The 25066-nt window shown below is 38.7% G+C and overlaps 1 protein-coding gene across 2 annotated transcripts in view; it reads left to right on the top strand.

The window, feature by feature from the left end:
* Plcb1 (phospholipase C beta 1) overlaps window positions 1-25066 on the top strand; it is a 694761-nt gene that overhangs the window by 196258 nt on the left and 473437 nt on the right. For both annotated transcript variants that reach the window (XM_085833870.1, XM_085833871.1), the window contains exon 3: window positions 6687-6755. In XM_085833870.1, coding sequence (XP_085689996.1) covers window positions 6687-6755 — 69 coding nt within the window. The remainder of the gene's footprint in view (window positions 1-6686; window positions 6756-25066) is intronic.

Here is a 25066-nt window from a genome sequence, read left to right as displayed (position 1 = left end):
ACTAGTCCACAGCTTCCATCCCTCCATTTCCCCGAGCTTTGCCTTCTTTGCTTATTATCTTCTATTTTGTGCTTGCAGCATCTCCCATTCAAAGTGAAATAGAAAGTCTATAAAATGTGTACCTTGTTTAGGGGCCCTATTAGGATTAAATATTGCATTAGAGATGCTCACTGGCTTGTTGAGGTGTCATCTTTTCTTACAGGATTTAGCTTTTGAAATACTGTGGGGTCCCTAGTCTTTGATGGATGCTCTGTCTCTGAAGGAGAAGGATAACGGCCAAGGGAAAAAGAGAAGAAAACACAAATAACGTTGATTTCCACATTTTTTATTCTATTGGCTATATTCCTGACTATATCATTGAGACAGACAGTGTGGCTGGGGTAAGGTTCACACACCAGAATAAAGTGACTTTTAAAAACATTGAGTTCTGGACAGAGTCTAGAATATGGAAATGTGGTGAGTAATTCACACACTGTATCTGTTGCCTTTTAGTGTCTGTTGGTTGTTTGTAACAACTACATATCACATTGGATTTCTATGTAGAAGTGAGAGTTAATGAGATTTTACAGTGTTTTTCTGTTATAGAGCCCAGGTTGGACAGCATTGACCATTTTATCAGGTTATCATTCCTAGCATAAACCAAGAGAGAATACAGCTTCTGCCCTGGTCTCTTAGCCCAAACACTGTATTTGTGGAGAAGAAGTGGCATAGTGTCTTTGTCACGATATTCACAAAAACAAAACAAAACAGAAATTCCATATTAATAGACAAGTATAGTATAACCTGTAACATAGCAATAATCTCAGGTTTTCTTTTTCCACTGCAAATATTCATCTTATTTCACATTTACTTTTGGCAATGAAGATGAAGTAAATTTTCTCTAGAAATAGCATCTCATTATTTCAGGTTTTCATGAAATACCTTTAATCTCCATATCTTGTTTTTTATTCTCATATGTTTCCTGAATATATATATAATATTTATATTATATTAAATATTATATATATATATATTTATATATACATACACTTTATCAACTCTAGAGTTTGAGTTAGAAATGTTCTCCTTAAGCTCAGGCAGGCATTTTGACACTTGGCTCACTGCTAATGGTGCTGTTTAGGAGGCTGTTTAAGTACAGCTTTGTTGGATGAAGCACATCACTAGGGGTGGGCTTTCAGAATTTAAAGGCCTTTCCCACTTCTCTTTCCCTCTTTGCTTTGTCCTTGCTGCTATAGATGTGCTCTGGAAGCTCTCTTCCCCTACTATCAATACCTGCCACATGATGCTATATCCTTGCAATAATGGACTCATCCCTCTGAATACATACCCCCAAATATACCCATTCTCCCTTACATTGCCTTTGGTTATGGTGCTGTCTGGGGACCAGCAGAAAAGTCACTGATTAACCAACTAATATGTTTCTACTAGAACTTAATGGGAAATGTTATAAGCATTAGCAGTTATATGTATGCATTACTTTTGCTTGCTAAATAGAGACCTCACCCCAGTAATCATGATGTTGCTGCCACCTGTACCCATGCTTGCAACATGGGTTACCAGGTGCACACACATACATCTTCAATAGTCAGCTTCATTTTGTGTCGATAGCAAGAGATAGTTCCAAGAGAAAACTTATGTTTTCCCCTTCTAGATTGATGGTATTTGTATTACCTTCAACCTAAGTGAGTTTAAATAAAGAAAACAAACAGACACCCTTGTCCAGGGATAGTGCATCTCATTCCCATTGCTCTTTCTTTTTACAATGCAGGTTGCAAAAAAAGACAAAAATTATACCTATGGAGTGAATGAATCAAGAGCCTAAATGGGGAGACAGTGTGGGGTTTTTGACAGCTGTACTGCACACATTAAGCAGTACTCCCAGAAACAGAATAGAGTTAAAAGAACAGTGTTAGGTCTATTCCCAGGCTTCTCCTCAATTCAGAACCCTCTTTGCAGGATCCCCTAAACATTCTCCAATTATGAATATTAAAGATGCTTGGCAGGCAATATATAACTGATTCTTGTTTATGTGAATCAAGGTTGAACAGCTTAATGAATATCCCACATGTGGAGGTACACATAATCACACCACACACCCAACCATTAATATCTTCTCTGTGAGATGTTTATGGCTGTAATTGCTGTTCTGATTATGTATTGTGTGAACTTGAAGCATGCTATTATATTGGATGACTAATGGAATTTGGTAACAATGCACAGGACTTGGTATTCTGGGAGGAGTTGCATTTTAAATTGTATTCTGTCTTGAATTTGCAGTGGATTTCATGGCTCATCTCTCTCACAGTAGGTTTGTGGCTGATGAGTTGAAATCTTTCTGCTGAATATAAACGTCAGAGACCATCTAGTCTTTCTTTAGCTCACAGGTCTTACTTTTCTCATTTCACATTCAAAACAAAAATCTGAAACAATATTCCCCTATACCTTTGACGGCTACCGATTCACTTTTTTCCATACTTATAAAGTTGGAAAGAAGCGCACTCTGTAAGTACATTTTACTGTGGTCCAGTCATTGAAGATGGCATAGTAGGCCTAAAACAGATATCTGTTGCTGCCTTACATACCTGAGCAAGCCAGATGGCTTTAGAACTTAAAGAAAACAGCTCTACATCACTGCTTTAAAGACACCTCAGAGTTATATAAATAGAAGGGCTTTCAGCAATATAGCACCATTTTAATGATTGATTCATTTCTGAACATATAAAGATATTTACTTACAGGACAGATTTAATATAATGGAACTTTCAAAACTAGTTTATGGTGTTTTCCTTAGTTATAGCAAATCCAATTCTAGATTACTCATTATTAGTCACAGTTTTATATCCAGTAAGTATTATTGACAGCTCCCTATAGAAAAATGTGTTAGAGAGTCTTCATATAATTTATAACTGTTATATAGCCCTTATTTATCATCCTGTAAGTTTGTCTTTATTAGCATATCTCAAAGGGCTGGTTCTTTGACCAGCAGCATCAGCACCAGTTAGAAATTTATTAGAGATCAAATTCTCAGGCTGAATGTCCTTAAGCCTTCCAAGTTACTCTAATGCAGGTTACATTCTTAGAGCCACTGGTATATGCAGTGTTGTCACCATTTAATAGGAGGTCCAATTTGCATTCAGCAAATTCCTCAAAGCTAGAAGGCACCAACTGTCAAATGAGCTAAGAAAGGGACCACATGGTGCTTTATAATACACTGGGTCATTAAAGCTATTAACTCAGGAAAATTAGCCCAGAAGAAGTTTCAGTGACACAAGTAACATCTCTGTGGTGCTGTGCTTTGGGTTCTGCATTTTCTTCATCACGGAGGAGAGAAAAAGATGCCATGAAAACCCCAGAGGAATGGTATTGTGTGTGAATTGACGTGGAGGATGCTATTTTAACTATCCCTTTCCAGCTGAAAGTGCCCATGAAGAGCACTTCCACCTGGGTCTTCCCCATGCCACATTACCCACCACATGGTGCCCTTGATACTTTTCCTGAACACACAATTTTACACACCAGTGAGAGAGGCTTCTTAGCTCTGTGCTATCAGAATGAATCCCTAGGGTATCTGGCATTAACTATCACTCCACAACTTGGGGAATGAAACCTTCCCTGGAGCTGGCAGTACAGAACAATATTCATTATCTCCAATATAAAAGTAATGATGCCTACTAAGTTCTTTGAGAACTTAGTTTGGGTTTTGTGTATAAACAAGCAAGCAATGTTTCAGTTCATTTGTTCAACTGAGAGGAAAAGTTTTGGTAGAGAGTGTTACTCTCAGACATTGGTAAGTATACAATGGGGTATGAACAGATTTTACCCTACCCGTGGGAAATGGTCATTTAATAGATGTGGACTGATATATATATATATATATATATATATATATATGCACATATATGTATATGTACATATATATGTATATATATATATGCACATATATGTATATGTACATATATATGTATATATATATATATATATTCACATTTGCTGTATGAGTATTTTATGCTCATCAGTCCTACCTGTATTCATCTCTCCCTACTTGGTCCTCTCTGAGAATTGATCTCTACCCTCCTTTCTCTATAAATTACAAAGCCAGGAATTCTACTCCATCCATGTGAATCAGCCTTCCTCAGACAGTATCTGCAGGTGTTCTGAAGTAGCTTCTTTAAAAGGGGCTGACTGGGTTACTCACAGTGCATTTTGTGATTCAAACCTCACGAATAGCCTATGAATTGCCAGCATTCAGTAGACAATGTCAGATGAATTAATGAATGACATTTGTAATTGGACAGATTTCTCAAATCATTAACTCTCAAATATGAGAGCAGTTTGCCTAAGGTTTGAGTCCCAGTGAGGAATTCAGAACCCATGGCACCGCTGGTGATCTATCTCCTTCTTTATGCCACAGTCTATCCAGAACGCTCTGATAATAAAGTTTGACTCTATCCCACCTCTCAGATGACCATACTGTTCCCATAGTGTAGATTAAGCTTCCAACGGCTTTATTGACACCCCCTGCTTTCCTCTTCAGCAAAGTAGTTGCTATTGCTGTGGAGATGACGAAACCCAGGCTTCAACTTCACCAAGTCTGGTTTTCCATTACTTTTCCAGGACAGATCCATGATTCAGTTGCCTAAGCCAAACATTTAATGCCAGGGTGATAGCACCCTTCTCTGGGTACCATCAGTACTGTGAGTGAAGCTGAGTTAGTAGAAGTCACAGTGTCCTGCAAGGAAGGTCCTTTTTCCAGATCTTCACATGTCACTCCATATGGTATGGGAAGGTTTCCACAGGTCACTCACAGTGCAGATGATGCCAACATATCCACTAAGACAGGTAAAGGACTTCTGAGATAGAGTAATTCTGGGAAGAAACCTCCTCCATCCAATCTTCACTCCATGTCTCAGAGAGGTGGTCAGGACAAAGTGTTCTCTTTGACCTGGTGTGGATTTGCATGCAGTAGAGGGAAACCATATCCAAGCAGACCCTTGGTACTCAATCCTTAGGAAAGTAATCAAACTGCTTTAGAGCAGACATTGGACCTGTTGTAAAAAACCTCTTGGGAGTCTCAATATCAGTATTCTTGAGTATCTTGAGTGAGTTGCTAGAGAGTCTGTTATGGGTTATCTAGAGTCTGTTGTCATATGCATAGTATTATAGTGCCTTTTCTGAGATAAGGGGGCTAGATATCTGCATCCCATTGACTCTTGACCAGGTACCATTTGTTGGATGATTGTAACCCCTTTAAGGGAGTTCTGTTCATTATACCATTGTGCTCACTAATTGGTGCACCTACACTGCAAACCTATGATCAAAGTCCATCAGTAGACTTTCAGGGTTCCCAACCCTCAGGTGTTGACTTCCATGACTTCCCTTCACATCTTCAATACTTAATCCAAATGGGACACTGAGGTTCACTCTTCGTATGCCCTTGTTGGACTGTAACCATGCATACAACTTTGTTATTTTTCTTCCTGACTAATTTTTGGTCTTCTTCCCTCTTATTTATCTCTCCATTCATGGACTGCGTCTCTAAATATAGGAAGATCATAAATATCTTAGGTTAATCTTAAACCTCTTGGCCATTCTTCTCTGGAATACAATCCCCCCCACCCCCCACCCCGTACTCTCCAGTTGTGATGAACCTACCTTCTACTTCTCCAAGTTAAATGGTTCTTCCATGTGCACCCAGGGGAAAGTCCTCTTTCCTAACTTCTTATAACAGCTAACTGTAAAATTGACATTAGCATCCTCCTCCTTGTCATTTATTCATCCATTTCTTCATGTTCCTTCCCCCTATTTTATGGCACTCCAGAAAAGCAATACACATTTTGTATGTCCTGGAGTAATTAGATATTATGGTTGTTTGAATACTAAATTAAAAAGTACATTTGGTAATGATTAAGTGAAAGGGTAGTGGCTTGAGATTTGTGTGCAAAAAGGCGGATAGCAGAATTTGGTATGTATGGTGTGTGTGTGTGTGTGTGTGTGTGTGTGTGTGTGTCCATCTGTAATATTAGCCAGATATTTTAGGTGAGAGAATGAGCTGGTTGGAGCACACCCTTCCTCTGGCTTCTCAGATCTTATCTCTTTGATTTCCCTCATACCCAATTGCATTCAACTAGGGACTCCAGGGTTTCTTTCAACTGCGGGACCAAGAAGGTGGATTTCTTTTGATTTAGGAATGGCTTAAGAACCCCACAGGGTTACATACCAGATATCCTGCATATCAGATATTTACACTGCAATTAGAACTGTAGTAAAATTACAGTTATGAAGTAGCAACTAAATAACTTTATGGTGGGGTGGGGGTGGGGGGTCACCACATCATGAGAAACTATTTTAAAGTTTCACATCATTAGGGAGGTTGAGAACTACTGTCTTAGAGGATTTAGATTTAGGCATTGGAGGATTTAGATTTAGGCATGCAAATCATGCATTTAACTTTTTAAAGATGCTTTAGCAAATATATTAGAATATGTGTGAATCTGAGCAGTTAGCAGTGATGATTTTTTCCCCTCCTTATTCAATGAGACATAATATGGGGGCAAGGGGTAGCCTACCACAGTTAAGTCCTCAGGCAAACACTGAGATGATAAGATTCTTTAAAGTGATGTCAATAACATAAAACAAAGATGAACAATATGTGTGGTTTCCTAACAACTTCCCATTTTGCTTTTCAGGAGACGGAGCTGTTAGATCTCAGCCTTGTCAAGGATGCCAGGTGTGGGAAGCACGCCAAAGCTCCCAAGGTAGGGAACAGAGCCTGTGCCCGCACCAGCTGTTCCTTTGATTCTTTATCTGTGTCAAGATATCAATTAATTGCCCCAGTTAAAAGTTTCTGTGTTGTAGCTGTTGTAAAACACAACAGCCAGTGTGCCCTCCCTCACCTCCTGTTTCATTAAAAGATGGAAATAATGAGTGAATATTCGGGTTTATTGCTCTGCATTTTCACTTTTGTCTGAAGAAAGATGTAGATCTATGTAATTCCAAAGAAGTTCCAGATCACTCTTGTACAATTGGAAGTGGCAAAATACTATAAATTGTGAGTGGAAAATTCCATACTGACCCATAGTCACTAAAAGTATTGTGTAAAAATACTTTCAGGCAATATGTATGAGATGTGTATGAATTTTGTGTTTAGACTTGGGTCATATTAAGAAGATATTTGAGTACATAAACACAAATGTTTCAAAATTTTAAAATCTGAAACACTCGTTTATCCCAAGTATTTAAAATAAGGTATACTTGACCTGTGTTTGTTAATGTCCAAGGCATGAGGTATTTTGCAAAGTATCACTTAACTTAGAAGCACTGATTGACATACATTTCTTTACTTACTTTTATCATAATCCACATTCATCCTAATAAACAGAGACAGCATGAAGCTCACATGTTGCGCAACTAAAACAAGGATATCTATAAAGCCAAAAGTCAACTCCGCACATTAGAACTGAGGATGATTTAGGATATGCTAAGAGGATGCCATTGGTTTGAGTTCGCTGCATATTTTCTGAAGAAAATATTCAACTGCTGGATGATGAAAATGCATTTTGAACTTACCGAGATAGTTGAAAACTCTTTGGTATTGGATTTAATATTTAAGGCATTAGACATTTCATTCCTGGTGGAGAAAGTGTATCAGCAAAGCAAGGAGACAGGGGAGTTGCCATTTAGGAGTTTAATTTTCATTTTTATTGTCTGCCCACAACTGTTGTTTTAGCCTTCAGAAGTCAGAACAGTGTCTTTAGCATCCAGAATGAGGTGTTGCTCCGGAGGTACAGATATAACGTCCGCTGCAATAGTTTCCCCTCACAGACATCTTGCAAGCCGTAGGTTGGTGCTGACAGTCTGGCACCAGGCAAATACCAAATGCTGGGGTTAGCTGAATGGGTTAAAATGGCTAGAAAATGTGAGAAAAATAATATCTAGAAAGAAAAAAGTCAAAAATGTTTGCAAGAAGGCTTCTAAATGTGTTTCATATGAAACCAGTTTACCTTTTACCTTCTCTTAGAGGGATTTCCACATCTTGGCCTTTACGTTTCCTATCTTGGAATTAATACGTTGTTGATGATGCAGAATTATTTCCATTTCAGTGTTAGCAAAGAATCTTTTTCTCTTTTTCAAACACCATTTCAGCCAGTTTTCGTGTCGGTCTGTTAGCTACGAATATCGTATCAGTAACTTAGCAGCAAAACTTGCCTTTTAACCTGGGGATATTGACCTCACCTGACATCAATCCTAAGGACAGTTGCACACCCCACCTCACCAGCCCACACTGGTTTCAATAGACCCCACTGTTCCCCAACTATCAGGAGTCAAAGCCAATCCCATTGCACAGGCTGGCACTGGCCTCTCACTGTAAGCGAGTTCATGGCTAGCTTATCAATAAGTACTTGGTTTATGGATGCGGTTTGATGAATGTCTATTGAATGTGGATAAACGACAGAAGTGGTGTCTGCACTGCGTTCAGCTGATAAACTCTGATTAGATCTCAAAGTGCCTTCCTTGGGGAAGTGCTTTAGAAACCCATACCCCTCAGCTTGTCTGTTTCTGTGAACACTCTGGGAGACAAGGGGTTCTTTCTCTGTGGGCATTCTCGTTCCTTGATATTTCCCCAGAGTTTCACTCTATGTTCTCCTTGCTGAAGCTGGTTCTCGTCTATGTACCTGTGTGACCTTGCAGAGACGGACTTCCTCCTCATAGGCTTAGTGATGTTTAATAGGGACGCTGTGAGGAGGCAAGGAAATAGTTCATTAACAAACCATTTGCGCAGGAGACCTCAAATTTAACTTCTCATGAAACACCTGGGAAACATTTTTTTTTAAATGTCCTTGCCTAGTTCTCACCTCCCCACAAAGTCTGGTTTCACACAGATATAATGGCTACAGAAGGTGCATTGCTCCAGGGTGTTGACAATCAAATTTGCAGCAGAGTATGGACATGACTAGATTAATATGCTGATGACACTGCTGCCTTAAAAAAACAATGGCACACTGAAGACAGAACCAATGACCTTGTCTCTGCCTGGCAAGCGCTCTATCCCTGAGTTATTCTCCAACCCTCCCTCCCATCACTTTTTTTAAAAATATTATTTTAAAATTTCAAATCTGATTTTCAGGAAGTTAATTTTCATCTCATTTTCTTAAATTGGAGAAGTTGAAATGTCAGGAGTGATCTGGGTAGGCGTTTTGTTAAAGGAGCTTTGTGGATCCACAGGCTGTGTGGGAGAATATGTCAGTGAAGGAGTCCTGAATGTGACAAAGATGACCTCTGCTCAACCTGCATAAATATAAACACAACTTATTTAAAATGTGTACAATGTTCAAGTCTTATTCTACAGCTCAGTTTATGGCATCAGGGGCCATAACTATTTTTCTCCCTAGCCAGGTGAACCTGGCTTAATCTCCATCTTTTCCCACACAGTGGGAATGCTACAGAGCTCTTGGCTGACATCAGGACAAGAGGGTACAGATGGAGAAGGATTTTCTCTAAAGTCTTCTAGAATGAGTCCAGTAGAATGCCTTGTTGTGTGGCCCGAGGTAGATGGCTGTTTACTGGGTAGAGACCATGAAGAATGCTGGGATAAAGGCCAAGTGTGATGGTGCACACCTTAATCCCAGCACTCAGGAGGCAGAGGCAGGTGGATCTCTTTGAATTTGAGGCAAACCTGTTCTACAGAGTGAGTTCTAGTGCAGCCAAAGCTACATAGTGAGACCCTTTATTTTAAAAAAAAATGCTGGAATAACGTTTGCAAAGGTTAAAACAGGAAATTCAAAGTAAAAAGTGGAAAAAATGCAGTTTAAGAAAGTTTTAACAGCCTGCTTGATCATGGTGAGTGATGGTTTTGATGTGTTCTTGGATTCTGTTTGCAAGAATTTTATTGAATATTTTTGCATTGATATTCATAAGCGAGAATGGTCTGAAGTTCTCTTTTTTAGTTGGGATCTTATGTGGTTTAGGTATCAGCATAATTGTGGCTTAACAAAACAAATTAGGTAGTGTTCATTCTCTTTTTATTTTATGGGATACTTTGAGGAAAAATGGTATCAGGTCTTCTTTAAAGGTCTGGTAGAATTCTGCACTAAATCTATCTGGCCCCGGGCTTTTTTTTTTTGGTTTGGAGGTTTTTAATGACATCTTCTATTTCCTTGTGTGATATGGGCCTGTTTAGATAGTTTACCTGTTAAAACCATCCATTTCATCTAGATTTTCCAGTCTTGTTGACTATGGGCTTTTATAGTAGGATCTGATGATTTTACCTAACCCTCAAGTGACTGGAGGCCCCAGGGAGTTTAGAGGTCAGGTGGGGTGGGGGATGGGGGGTGGGGGCATCCACATGGAGACAGAGTAGGGTGGGGAGGAGGTGTGGGATGTGGAGCAGTTGGAGGGTGGATGGGGGATGGGGAATGGACTATGGAGTGTAAAAAATAAATTAAAAATAAAATAAAATTAAAAGGATAAAGTTTAAAAAAAAGTTTAAAAAGTAGAACAATGTTGAAATGTAATAATCCCAGGGACTGGTAGGCTGAGGAGGATGCCAAGGGTGAACCCAGACTGGACTGCACAGCAAGACAAACCTGTGGTTAAAAAAAAAAACATACAAATAAACAAAAGCAACCAAACAAGAAACAAGCAAACAAACGAAAAATGTAAAAAAAAAATCAAAAGAAAACAAAATAAAAAACAAAGAAATAAATAAAACCAAACTAACAAAACAGCAACTAATAAGGGGTCCATTAAAAGGCACAGAGACAGCATGGGAAAAGCTGCAGACTCAGGAAAACCCCAAAGAACAGGAGAACAAACAGCCCCAGTGTAAGCCTTCCTGTAGAAGCTTCTAGATCAAGAGAAACACCCCATGGAGTAGATGTTTATCAAAATATGAAGGCACCCTGCAAATACTTATCTATCTATTTGTAATGCTTTTGTTTTCCACAGCATTTTACTACATAAAAATTCAGCAGTGGGCAGAGAATGAGCTGTTTTCTGTGCCTGCTGTGATTTGAAATGACATTTTTAGGAAACGGAGAAGGCAGTGTGATGCCCTGCTAATGAACTTAAGTGTCGACTTCCAGCATAGTGCATAGGGTGAAAATCTGCTCTTCTGGGTTCAGCCTTTGTTCAAGTCACTGGTTTGGAAATGTCTCACTGGAATGACTTTGGAAGACTTTATAATCTAAATGTAAAAATCAGAAGACATCTTATAGCTTTATCTCTAAAATGCATTGCTCTTCCTCTCTCTCACTCTTTCCCTCTGCCCCGCTACTATTTACAAAGTGCACTTCCTAGCCAGGCACTGCAGCACATATATCTGGTGTATGCAGTTCTTGTCCACTCTGTGGGCTGATTTCAAAAGGGAGTCGGTGCTCAGACACTGACACTGTGGAGTTGATCTATTAGTAGTTCTTGACCCAGCAGATTAATTTTATGGCTTGTGTCCAGCATTAATTGAAATAGACTCGACTAGAATTAAAAATTCAGTCTGGTACAGGACAGCTTCTTTCATCAAAATTTGTGTGTGTGTGTATGTGTGTGTGTGTGTGTGTGTGTGTGTGTACATTCAGTACCTCTTCTGGGACAAAGTCTATGTCTTTGCTATAAAGCTGCATGAGGAAGATTATAAGATGCAAATGCAGAAAAAGATGACATCATCACGTTCATGATCCTTGGGATTTAGCACATCAGTAAGTGTGCTGAACAGTAGATCAAGTAGGGACAAGGGGCTCTTAGTTCTTGCCAGCTGTGCCACCCACCGATGAGCTTAAAAATGGTGTGCCTTCTTTCTGCTGAGCCTCACCTTCCTCATCTGTGCGATATGGTGGATTCCTTCTGCTGAGCCTCACCTTCCTCATCTGTGCGATATGGTGGATTCCTTCTGCTGAGCCTCACCTTCCTCATCTGTGCAATATGGTGGATTTCTGCTTGGAAGAGTTCAGATTCTGCTAGCCCTTGGTTTCAATTTTTGTGAGAGAATGGATCATACTAAGGTGTTTCCTATTTTAGATTCTAGAACTGGTGTCTAGCAAATTGATATAATCTAAAACTTCTCTTCATCGACGTGAAATTGGATGGAAATAAAGAAAAAAAAACCAATACCCAAACTCATGAAGGTCACAGGATAGAAACTAAAAGAAAATAATATTTATGTTAAGGGTTATACATGGCTTCTCAAAAGTAATTTTCAATTGAATTTAGACTTCACAGGAAGGAAAGTCACATTAACAAAATCCTCCCAACTTTATACCATTTGCTACCTCCAGGCTATCTCTATTCAGTTTTCAATGACACATATGCCAATTATCTGTGAGAATCATTGCTATGACGTTTCTTTTGAACTCTACTTTCTGTAAAGTGAACTGTTTCACACACTTTCCTGGCCACCAGATCCTTTGATAGAGGTTGGTTTATTTCAGATCTGTAATGCTGATTTCAATATGGATGCTTTGTAAATATCTAGGTCAATAATTACATTCTAAATTATATATGGTATCAGCAGAATCCCATGAGGCTTATTAGAGTAAAATTAAATTTTAAAAATTGATTAGCCTTTGCTTTTATAATCTCTATGTAGAAAGTGATGCTTTTATTACTATTTATTAATTTTATTTTGAAGGGTTTAGCAAGGACTTGGTGATTTCTAGGCAGCATGCACCTAGACTCTGGGCGAAGTAGCAGTGAATGAACAAGACAGCTATCTCTGCTCCATGTGTAACATGTGTTTGGGAAGGATGTACTGGAAAACTGAGTCTTTAAGTAAAAGAACAGAAACCTTGAGTTCTGTGATGGCCAACTTCCTATTCAGAAGGAGTTTTATGCTGGTGAGTTTCATGTAGCCAGCCCAATAGCAGAAAGTGGAGAAAAGAGTAAAGCATACCATGGCCTCTAGTCCTATGAACCCATTCTGTCATGTCATAGTATGAGGAAAAGAGATGACAGGTAAGTCCCAGTTAGAAAAATAAGCCAGGGAGGAAGTCATAGACCATGAGCGGTGGGGAGGCCTTTTGTTTTACATGGCTGTTACAGAGTAAGTTATCTTGAAGAAACAGGAATTTAATGATAGGCAGAATTGTGTGAATGACCCACCCACCGGCAGAATATCAAGGCAGAGGGCCCAGAAGAAATCAAAGGCTCCAAGTTGGGAATATACATTGGTTGAACTACTATGGGGTTCGAGCCTAAGAACATGCTAGGGATTTGAGATGTTTTCTGGAATAAGTAAGGAGACAGACTGCTGAGACAGACAAAATTAGAATCTTTGGAAACAGTGCTGGTAGGAAGTACTGGTGACTGTGTTGAGAACAAACTTTGGCACATGAAGGAAGAAGCAACGGAGACTGACTGAATGGCTACTCCAGATATCCTGGATAGTAATATTGGTGACTTGTGGTCAAGATGGTAGCTTCTGAGGTAGTGAAAAACATGGTAAAATGTAAATATGCATTAAAGATGAGAACTTGGCATGTATTGATGTATTAGGTATGATGAGGAAAGGAAGAATTTAAAAAGAGCTATCAAGTAAATTTACCTTGAAAAACAAGCATAATTGGTTTGTTATAACCTGAGATTGGAAACAAAAGAGGAAAGGAATACATTATAAATGAATTCTAGAGTTTGGATCTAGATATTGGATCAAGATATCTAGATGTAGTTTGGCTCTAGAGTTTGGTTTTGAATAATAAAATGGTTTTGTTTCCTGTCAAATGTTTAATGTTAAGAAGGCTAATAGTGAGTTCAGAGATGTTGGACCTAGAAATGGAATTTTGTGTGTTTAAAGCTTGGGTGAGATGTCCTAGTGAATGTATAAAAAAGAAGGACTCTAAGGCTAGGGAAGTTCAGTAGATAAAAGTCCTTGTTTTGCAAGCATAGGACTTCAGTTTGAATACCTGCAGAATTGTAAAAGGCTGCAGCATATTTGGACACGTCTGGAACCACAGAATTGGGAAGCAGAGACAGGTGGATCCTGAGAGACCATTTGCCAACTATCTTGCCAAAATGTCAAGCTTCTGTTTGACTAAGGGACTTTATTTCAGGGTAATAGGGTAGGGAACAAAGGAAGCGACCCTGAAATTTTGTTCCAAAGTCCACATGTTCACTTATGGGCACATATGCCTGCACACTTGTATATATTATCTCCACATATGAAACACAGTGCACAAAGAGAGAGAGAGAGAGAGAGAGAGAGAGAGAGAGAGAGAGAGAGAGAGAGAGAGAGAGAGAGAGAGAGAGAGAGAGAGAGATGTGGGTGTGGAAGGAGGTAAGAGAGAGATGAGGGGAAGTTTCAGAACTGCATCCAGATGTCCATGGCACATAAAATTTAATGACTTTATGAGGATCCAGCTAAAGAGTCTGCAACCAGTATTTTACCAAAGAGTTGAAAGCAGAAACCCAAGCAAGCAAGCACTTACTGAACAGTGCCTAAAATGAATGGAAATACACAATTGTTGCATATACTTCTACACTGAGTATTAGCCTTGCAGGGCTGAATTTTTAATGTGTACTATATGAGCAAACCCTGAAGTTATTTGGCTAAAGTGAAGTAAGGCATATAGAGAGGACAAATAAGGTGTGACTCCATTCAAAGGTCAGATAGGCAGAGTATCCTCATTCAAAGAATAAAGTGGTGGATGCCAGGGCTGTGGGGCGGGGAAGTGAAGGTTGTTACTTAGAGCAGAGCTCAGTTTGAGAAGATGAAGGAGCCCCATGGGTGTTTTAAATGCTGGCGGTACCACAGTGTGCATTTTTTAATGCCTGAGACTTCTGTGAATCACGTCTTGAGTAAAAAATGAAATAAAATAAAATAACAGATAAGAGCATCCATCTCCCTCGAAATGCATTTAAGAAAGAGAAAGGAGTTGGGGTAGGGGATGGGGTTCAAGTGGTATTTCCTCCTAGGTGTTTATTTTCCTACTGAATAGTCCCATTTAGGATACCACTGCACATTCTTTCAAAATCTCCCTATATCATAAACATGGCTTGCTAGTATTCATAAAGGACTGTTTATTTAAGGGTTGTCAAATCCCAAATAGCTCATCATAGGATTTGGATGCCTACATAGAATTCTCATAATGAGCTGTTATTTGGGTGTTCTACAACAGTGGTTTCAATGAATCATCTCCAATGCTGAGAGTTAAAATGAGAACTTTATTCATCGCCCCTCTTGGTGATTATCAGCAAATTTCCTGACTTTGTCTAGATTTATCATTGTGTGAAACTGCAGACATAAACTCTGATGTAGATATTTGTGGGCTAGAAAGAAAGAATGAGAGAGAGAGGGAGAGAGAGAGAGAGAGAGAGAGAGAGAGAGAGAGAGAGAGAGAGAGAGAGAGAGAGAGAGAGAGAGGACACTTCATGCAACAAAATCAAAGGGTTCCTCATTTTCAAGAACCAGTTAATGAGATCAACCTCTGGCCCTTACTCTCAGCTTCAACCATTTCTTAATTCACCTCATGTGCTGCACGAGCTTTTTCGGAGTAGGTTTTGTCATTCTCTTTCTATAAATGTGTTTATGATCTTTTACTAAATGGAAGCAAAATAGAGCTAAAATTTCTTAGAAGTGTGTGTGTGTGTGTGTGTGTGTGTGTGTGTGCTTGACAGCTATTCACGTGTACCTTTAAATGTAAATTAAATGGTATGGTTCCTTTTGATGTTCATTAAATTCCATATATGTCAGTAGTTTCCTTGGAAACAGAAACCTTTATATAACTTTGGTAGCAGAAACATTAGGATTCTGGGGTTGATGAGAATGGGTGCCTACTTGTACTTGAAATCCTATAGCTGTTTTTCCCTGAGCCTTACCTTCAAGGACATTTAATAGTGGAAAGGAAAAGACCCTGAAAGTGACCATTAAGGCACAGCATATCTTCTCTAATGGCTGGAAGCTTTTACTTTCTCTAAAGCATTTTTCAGATCTGCCATCTTTGCTGGGATGTTAGAATAGAATCCCCTTATTTGAGGAGATCTTAATATGTCTCTTACCTGCAGTTAAATTTGAATTTTTGAGCAATTCCTGCATTATTCAGTGTATGTGCATGTCCATTTGTAAAATATAAAAAACTGAAAACATGTATGCTTAATGTTCTGAGTTTTTATTATGACAAATCTCTTACTTTAGCACCTCCTATCTAATAGTTCCCAAGGCACTTAGCTATCTAGGAATGTCCACACCTCTCCACCTCTCCCAGGGGTGGAAAAAGGCAGGGTGGCAGACAATATGTGTGTCGTGGTTCCCAGTAGCAAAAGCATTGCTTGTTGGAATTAGTTAAAGCCCAGGAAGTTTTAAAAGGTTTTAGGTCTTGATGATAGTGCTTTTGTCTTATGTGATCTCGACCTATAGTGTGTTCAACTTGTAGAGGTGCAGGGTAAATAATCTAAAAACATTTCTCAATTTTAATTCTTTTAAATGAAAAATTATGCCATCTTGTGGTTTTCATTGTTAATAATTTTTAAAAATATAAGTCTATCCACTGACCTGTGCTCTAAAGCAGGGCTTCAATTGTGGGTTCTAGTATAAAGATATGAGAAATACTTGGGGAACTATTAAAATCCTGATGCCTAGTCCACACCCAGGTTGATTAAATTGTGATGTGTGGTGTGGGTCTCAGACACTGTATTTCCTCTGAAGCTCCTTAGAGGCAAACTTGTGTTCAGTCAAGTCGGAGATGCATTTCTATGAGTGAAAGTTGCCAGCTAAAATGGATAATTTCTCTTTTGAAGACTGATTTCAGAATTATGATATAGAAAGACACTGGGAATTTTTCTACAATCTTTTGGTCTAGTGTTCTTTAAATCTGACTGCTGTTCTCAATTAAGAAAAATATGTGTGCCCTATGGTTTCATTTCCTCTGACTATATTGGAAGATGTATGGGTTAAGGCTTCAACGCATGAATTTTGAGGAGGCATAATGCAGCCAAAAGAAATATTTCTTCGCAGTATTTTTATGACCAAGTTTATGACTTTCTTCTATAAAGAGTAATTCTGACATAATAAAGATAAGTGATCTGTTTTCATTACAATCAATGTGATTGTCAAAGGGTAAGAGGCCATGATAGTTGAGATCATTTTTAGGATCCATGTTATTGCTTTTCTATATGGCTTTACTGAAAAACATTGCTTTTTCTGTTGGCACGAATTTTTGTATGTCCTAGAGAAACCACCAAGTGTCTTCGTGCACTGTAAATGCCTAAGAGAATGTAGCTAATGCAGCACAAACTCTCGGTGCGAAGCAGTATCCCCCAAAAAATCGCAAGCTGTATAACCCAGCACATTATTTTCTATATAAGAGACTTGGTTTACTTATCTGGAATTCAAGCTTAATCTAAGTGTTTAACTTACCTGGTTGCTATAGGGACCCAAGAATAAAACGTATGGCAAGTAGTCAACACAACGGTGACTTCATTGCATCTGCAAGATATACTTTGTCTATCATTATTAACAAATGTTGATAAAAATGTGTAGGCAAAAGCATGTTACAATTAGGAAATTTTCTTGTACATGGTAGAATTTCATGTCCTACTTTGGATTCCTTCTTATTGAGAATTGATTCTATTGTATCTCTGATCATTAAGCTGACCTTCAAAAATCTATTTGTAATATATTAACTATTTTAAAAAAAATGAACTTAAAGTCTGGTTAATTCTATAGCCAGCCACCTACCTCTAGAGAACTGTTGTTGAAACTCTATTATAAGACTCACACTTCTTATTTAGAAAATGGTCCGGATTTGCCAAGAGTTTAATAGATTTTTCTCAACAATCAAAATAATTTTAAAGCAGTTTGCTTCCAGTAAGAACATATTGGCATTTTCCCCCTGTATTCTGAAGCCACTGAAGGGAAATCCAAAACACTGTTTTGAAATAAAATAACAAGGTTTTGGGTCAGAAAGCCCCAGATTCAAGCCTTGGTATATAAGTTAGTTGAGAGTTCTCAAGAATGTGCCTTGGTTTGTTTGGAATGAGAGGAGCAGCTGAATGGAACTGTTGGTTGCGTTTAACAATGGTGAAAAACAAGACACATTATATTTGGCTTTAGGGGAGTACTCATGGCTCCTCAGCTGTTTACCTGTTTGAGGTTTCTCATTGGTGTCTTCTCCGCAGATCTAAGTAAGACAGATAGGTATATATGCATATATATTCCTTATACTTCCTCCACTTGGGAGATGAGATTCTGAAGTCATTTGACATAACATCTAATGCAGAAATACTGGAATGTTAATTGACAGGTGATTTAAGGGAGGAGAGCGTTTCAGAGGAGAGAGTTTCAAAGGAACGTGCTTTATGAAAATACCGAGCCTATCCATCCAATTCCTGACTGCCATTAAAACTCAGAGTAGATAGAGCACAGTGTTAGTTTTCGTGAAGTGGGCAGTGTGATGATGATGTTTGTGTTTCCTCAAAAATTCCTGTTGTTGCCGGGCATGGTGGCACATGCCTTTAATCCCAGCTCTCAGGAGGCAGAGACAGGCAGATTTCTGAGTTTGAGGCCAGCCTGGTTTACAGAGTGAGTTCCAGGACAGCCAGGGCTATACAGAGAAACCCTGTCTCGAAAAACAAAACAAAAGACAAACAAACAAAAATTCCTGTTGTCACTTAAGCACCTCTAGAGTGGTATTAAGAAGGAATAAGTTCATGAGTGTTCCTTTCTAATGAGTGGCTCATGGCTGTTTTTAAAATATCCTTCATAAAGGGTTCCACATTTCCCCCTTCTGTCATGTGAGGACCAGCATTCAAAGTATCCTCTTAAAACAGAGGGTAGCCTTCATGAGACATTGAACTTCTAGCCAGATACCCCACTCCACCACAGTGAGAATCAAGGGTCTATTACTCTCAAAACTCCCAGGCTCAGCACTTTGTTGTCACAGCCTAGATAGTTCAAGACCCTGAATTCTGAGTATAGATGTTCAGATGATGTAATGGCATTCGAAGAGACCTGTGATGCTGTCCTCCTTTCATGGACTCATATGCCACAGAGCAAAATCAAGGAGATGAACTAGGACTTCAGGGAGTGGCCCTTATATTTACCACAGTCTTTCAGAGTTATAGGCACACAAACCAAAATTGGTTTGCAGTTAGAATGTGCGATGCTGTAGAATCTGCAAGGCACCTTGGCAGAGTCAGAGAAATTGAAGAGTATGTTTAGGTTTATTCTGAAAATTCAAAAATTCCTTTCATTTGTCATTCTGTCCTGTTTATGAAGTGGCCCACCTCAAACGCTTGAAAAGTACTTGACCCTTCAAGCACAGTGTTCAGAGATGGGACTTTGGATCATGAAGGCTTTGTCTTCATCAGTGGATTAATCTACTGATAGCTTGATATTTAGTGGACTCAACAAGTTGATATGATTGTTGTAAATGTATCACTGGAGACTGTCCTTTGGGGCATTATCTTGACCTGTAGCTATCTCTGTTGTCTTTTCATTTTAAGCGGTCATGAGGTAAGTGATCTTGGCCACTTGTATTCTGCCCACCCTGAGATTTTCTTTCCCTCGGTCCTAAAGGAATGGCTTCAGTGTAGCTTAGACTGAAATCCCTGAAGCTGTAAGTCTGATTGCATATTTTCTCCTTTTAAGTTGTTTTTCTTCAGTATTTGCCTTCGTGAGGGTTTGTGCTCATTGCGGAGCTGATTCCAAATGAACGATGATTCAGGATTTGTTATTTCTGCTCAAAATAGTGTTAGCCAAGGTAACTTTCCTTTTCACAAATGTTAATTGAAATTGAATTTCATTATCTTTAGTTGAAATTAAGTGTGTTAGTCATTTTTTATATTGTGTGGATCATATTGTTTTCATCCTTAGGGAGCTTTATGTGGATTTAATAAGGCCTTTAAAAGTGTCATAGATTAGGACACATACAAATGGTTTGGGAAATTAGACGATTGTTGTTAGTTTTTGCACTGTCACACTGCCTAAAGCAGGAGTCAGTGAGTGAGTTTGTTTCTGTATGAATCATTCCATTGCAATATTATTTGAAAGTGAAAATATGTTTATAAGCCATTATCTATAAATTTTTTACTTGCAATCATGACTACTATATGACTACTATATGAAAATCTAAATGAAATTAATTTAAGATTCTTCATTTTATACACATGCACACACACACAGATAAAGAAGGAAAACACAATTTTATGTTTACATATTTATAAAGTAACAATGCTTGAAATAAACTTTCCACATACACTTTTGGAAAAGAATAGTGCTCACAATATCAAAATAAAACTAAATGATTGAATATATTTTTCATGTGAGTTAGTGGTTGATAGGCAATTGGGGATGTTTTTAAAGAATAAATTATATCACAATAAACTAGATTTAATATTTAGTTTTTAGGCCAGTTGTGCAAAATTTTATGATTTGAAATGATTGTGCTTCTGTCAAATCATTTATCTGAAGTACACTGTAGAGCATTTGAAATATTGTGGAAGTGTGACAAGAGCCCTTATTATTTTCCCCTTTTAAAGGAGAAATGTTACTCTAGTTTATTTAATATGAAAAGTCATGAAAGATTGAGTGTGCTCTGTAATGTTTTCTTGATATGTATCTGCCACATTAGTACTAAATTCTTTCAAGTAAATTCTTAGAAATGTTCCAAGATCTAGAACCTCGTCAAATGTCTTTTATGCCAGTCTCTTCATTGATATGCATTTACTTTTACAGTGTTCCTGTGGAATTCAAGATTCAAAATTAAAAGATGAAGCCATCACAGAGAACAATATATTGAACTGAACCATGCTGTCTTAGTTAGGGTTTTAGTGCTGTGCACAGATACCATGACCAAGGCAAGTCTTATAAAAGACAACATTTTAATTGAGGCTGGCTTACAGGTTTGGATGTTCAGTCCATTATCATCAAGATGGGAACATGGCAGCATCTAGACAGGCATGGGTCTAGAGGAGTTGAGAGCTCCACATCTTCATCTGAAGGCTGGTAGCAGAATACTGGCTTCCAGGCAGCTAGGATGAGGGCCTTAAAGTCCACTCCCACAGTGACACACCTACTCTAACAGGACCACACTTACTCCAACATGGCCACACCTTCTAATAGTGCCATTCCTTTGGCTGAACATATACAAACCATCATACATGCCTTGCTTTGAGATTTAGCAGGTTTCTTATGCAAACCAGAGTGAGACGGTAAAAAAAAAAAAAAAAAAAAAAAAGAAGCACAGAGCCTGCAGTTCATGGATGTGCTCTTGGGATGTTGGTAGAACCTTTGTCCCAGTTAGTAAGGTGAGAAATTGTTGGTTCTAAAGCAGAAATCCAGCTCTGACAGATACAGGTTAATTCAAAATATTTCTTTAATCTTACCAAAATAATTACTTAAATAGCATTAATTGATATTAGTTGCAGGTGGCAAAAATATTCATACACCATTAATCCTAGACCTACTTGGGAAGAGCGCTGGGATTACTCACCTTGGCACTGAGCGACTCCTGTCTTTATGACTAAGACAAAGATTAATTATTTCAGGGGCCACTTCTGACTTATTGCCTTAGTCTCTAAATGTGGGAACTTGTCCAAAGGACAGTTAAGTACAAGTCACAGAAGGATTGTGTCTTTAGTTTCATCAATGGCTAAAGCTATAGATGCTACAAAAGAAACAAACAAACAAACAAAACCCCCAGGTGGTGACTGATTCCAGAAACACAGAAACACTGTGATTTCTTTGCTTCTTAAAAGGCAAACGCTGCTCAAGTGTGTGTTTCTGTCACCTAAGTCGGCACAGTGGGCACCACAGTCACGCTAAGTACTTTTGCATATCCATCGGTTTTTGCCTCAGATAATAATCTATTGATCTCAAATTATAAAATATTTATTACTCATTTTCTTTTGTACAGTTAGAAAACACTCTTTGTCATCTTTGATGTTATTAGAAATTCTGAAGCCAGTGTCTGAATTAATCTCTTTTGATATTATTTCCATTGACAGTAGCACAGGCAGTGCAATCATTTAACTTGAAATTGATTGAGTTTTGCCCATTTTCATCGAGATCAAGATCTCTCTTCTTATTTCTCCTTTCGTGCATATAATTCATTTGCCATGACAAATTTATTTCCTACCTAAATAGGTACTTGTTAGCTAATTTCTATAAAAACTGCTTCCATAGCATAACCCACTAGAGAAAACTCAGTTTCTTTGTGTATCTGTGTATCCATTAGGAAGCTTTTTAATAGGCAAGTGTGTGGCAAGGTTATTAAAATTAACCAATTTCCTGAGGAGTTATGCTATTAGTATTCATCTGGGTCCTTTTAATTATACTTACACTCATCTTTAGGGCTTTCTGTGTACTTGACTCCAATCCCATGACTGGGAATGATGCTCATTTCACTCATGTCCTCCTCCCTCTTCTTCAGGTCCATTTCATAGTCTGATGCTCTCACCACACATGTCTTTGCAAGAATAAGAGGTAATACACACACACACAGACACACACACACACACACACACACGTAGAGTTCATAGAGCTCTAGTCCTCTGGGGTCAGGTAATACAAAATCTGTCTTTTCCTAGTGATCTGTGATGGCAGGTTCTTTCAAAATATATAAAATGTGTACTTGTCATTCTTATAAGATTATGTGCCATAACAGTTTCTACTGTTTTATTTTTTAAAGTTATTTTATATGTCTAGTGATTTGCCTGCATGTGCCTGTGTGCATGTGAGTGTGTGTGTGTGTGCACAACATATGTGTATCTTGGATCCACTGTAGCCAGAAGTGAGCATTGAATTCCTTGGGACTGGAAATATAGATGACTGGAAACTGCCATATGGGTACTGGGAATTGAATTGGGGTCCTCTGAAACAGCAGTCAGTGTTCTTGAATAGTCAGGCATCTCTCCAGCCCCCTCTGCTCTGTTAATATATCCTCAAAATATCTCCAAGAAAACAAGAGGATCATGACATCCTTCGTTTTCCTTTTGTAAAGCTATGCTGAGGAACTGCTCTCTGGTGGTTTTTGTTGTTTGATATTTTTTTTTTTTTGCTTGTTTTTATACCAGCCTCCTGCGGAGAATCTCTTCTGTTGCTTCTCCTGCTCACCCTTCCTTACTTCCTAACTTACTTCCTCCCTCTTTCTTCCCTTCCCTTCCCTTCCCTTCCCTTCCCTTCCCTTCCCTTCCCTTCCCTTCCCTTCCCTTCCCTTCCCTTCCCTTCCCTTCCCTTCCCTTCCCTTCCCTTCCCTTCCCTTCCCTTCCCTTCCCTTCCCTTCCCTTCCCTTCCCTTCCCTTCCCTTCCCTTCCCTTCCCTTCCCTTCCCTTCCCTTCCCTTCCCTTCCCTTCCCTTCCTTCTCTCTCTCTCTCTCTCTCTCTCTCTCTCTCTCTCTCTCTCTCTCTCTCTCTCTCTCTCCTCTCTTTCTTACTTTTTTTTTGACAGAATCACACTATGTAGTTCTGGCTGTCTTGGAAATCACTTTGTAAACCAGGCTGGCCCCAAACTCCCATAGATTCACCTGCTTCTGCCTTGCAGTGCTGAGATGAGAGATGTGCCCCATACCTAGCTGCTGCCTGTGTCTTGGTAAGGCTGAAACTGAAACATGGTGCCTTCCTTTACATAGGCAGGGGTCCAATTTCAGGATAAATTCCTGGAATTGTTTGTTTTACTAACATTTCCTTCACAGAATTTCACAGTTTTTTTCCCTTTTTAAAAAACTTATAATTTTATTTTTAATGTCACCTTTTCACAAAATGGCCTTAATAGTACAAGTATTTCTGTGATATTCTTAAAAACTTTTAGCCTCCCAAGGTGAGGGTTGGGAATACACAGCATACACACATACACGCACATATACACACATACACACACAGACACATACACACACAACACACACACACACACGGATGGATTTAATCAAGAATTCCAATGTCAACCTAGCTATCTTGTCCCCAATATTAGTACTAATAGAATATTTGTGGTGATGGTGGTGTTTATCTTTTTCTTTTTTTGAAGTCTCTGTACATTTCTGTGCCCTGACATCATGCAGTGTAATTGTTTAAAGCTCTGTAGCTTATGTGACAACATCTAAACAAACTCCAAAACTCACTTGAGTTTTGGGTTTTAAAAGCTTTTTATTCAGTGATCCAAAAGGGATTGGTGGGAATTAGCAAACGCTTTACTTCTAATGGACATACAGAAGTAGGAGACACACTAAGCAGATGAAGTAACATACCAAACATGTGTTGTATTTGTGAAATTCAGGTTTATCTTGGCATGCTGTCATTCATCTGGTCACCCATTCTAGAGACAGCCCCATGTACCCTCTGCAGTAGTGGAGGACCCCTGACTGCTATGCCTGAGACCAAATGTGCTTTACCCTGCAAAGTGGGTAGAGAAACATGTCGTAAAGGGACCCCTGTTACTGAATGGTAACAGAGTCCTGAAATGTTGGCATGCGTGTGGAAAGGAGAGGCTGCTTTTCTGGTTATACTGAGCGTTTGGTGCAGGCTTTCAATGGTGGGCTCTTCTGTTGGTATTAGAAGACCTTACAGATCCAGGAATATGACAATAAAATGGGTTTGTACTGTCATATCTCAAGTGGGGAATAGGCTACATAGAAAATAAATGCACTTTCATAACACATTCAAGACAACTGGAAAGGGGTGGGCCATGTGGTTTAGGCTTACAAGATCTCAGTTATTGAGAGGCATGAGAGTTCAAAGACACTCTGGGTACTATAGCACACACACACACACACACTCACACATACATATGTGAATATATATACATATAAGAATATATATATATATATACATTCATTCTCAACAATGGCCTAGTCAATGCTGTTGGAGCTACCTAGAGTACTATCATGATTCCCAAATACAATAAGGACTTTTTTAGAAATATATATGAAGTTTTATATACAACCACACATATATAAACTATTATAAAGACAAGAGACATAAGTCTCAATTTTGGAGTTTGGCAAGCTCTACAGATGACTTGCTTTTCAGCCTTTTCAGGGCCTAAGTAGACTTCCAGGAAGGTCAAGCTATCAAGATTAGCCACACCCACCACTCCTACCCTGCCTCAGTTAATTACCTTGTGCAATGGATGGTTCTGGAGCAAGTGCTGCCC

Source organism: Mus caroli, unplaced genomic scaffold, assembly GCF_978045245.1.
Source record: "Mus caroli unplaced genomic scaffold, Mus_caroli_1 scaffold_2, whole genome shotgun sequence".
NCBI classification, from domain to species: Eukaryota; Metazoa; Chordata; class Mammalia; order Rodentia; family Muridae; genus Mus; species Mus caroli.
This window is presented reverse-complemented; position numbering and strand designations above follow the sequence as displayed.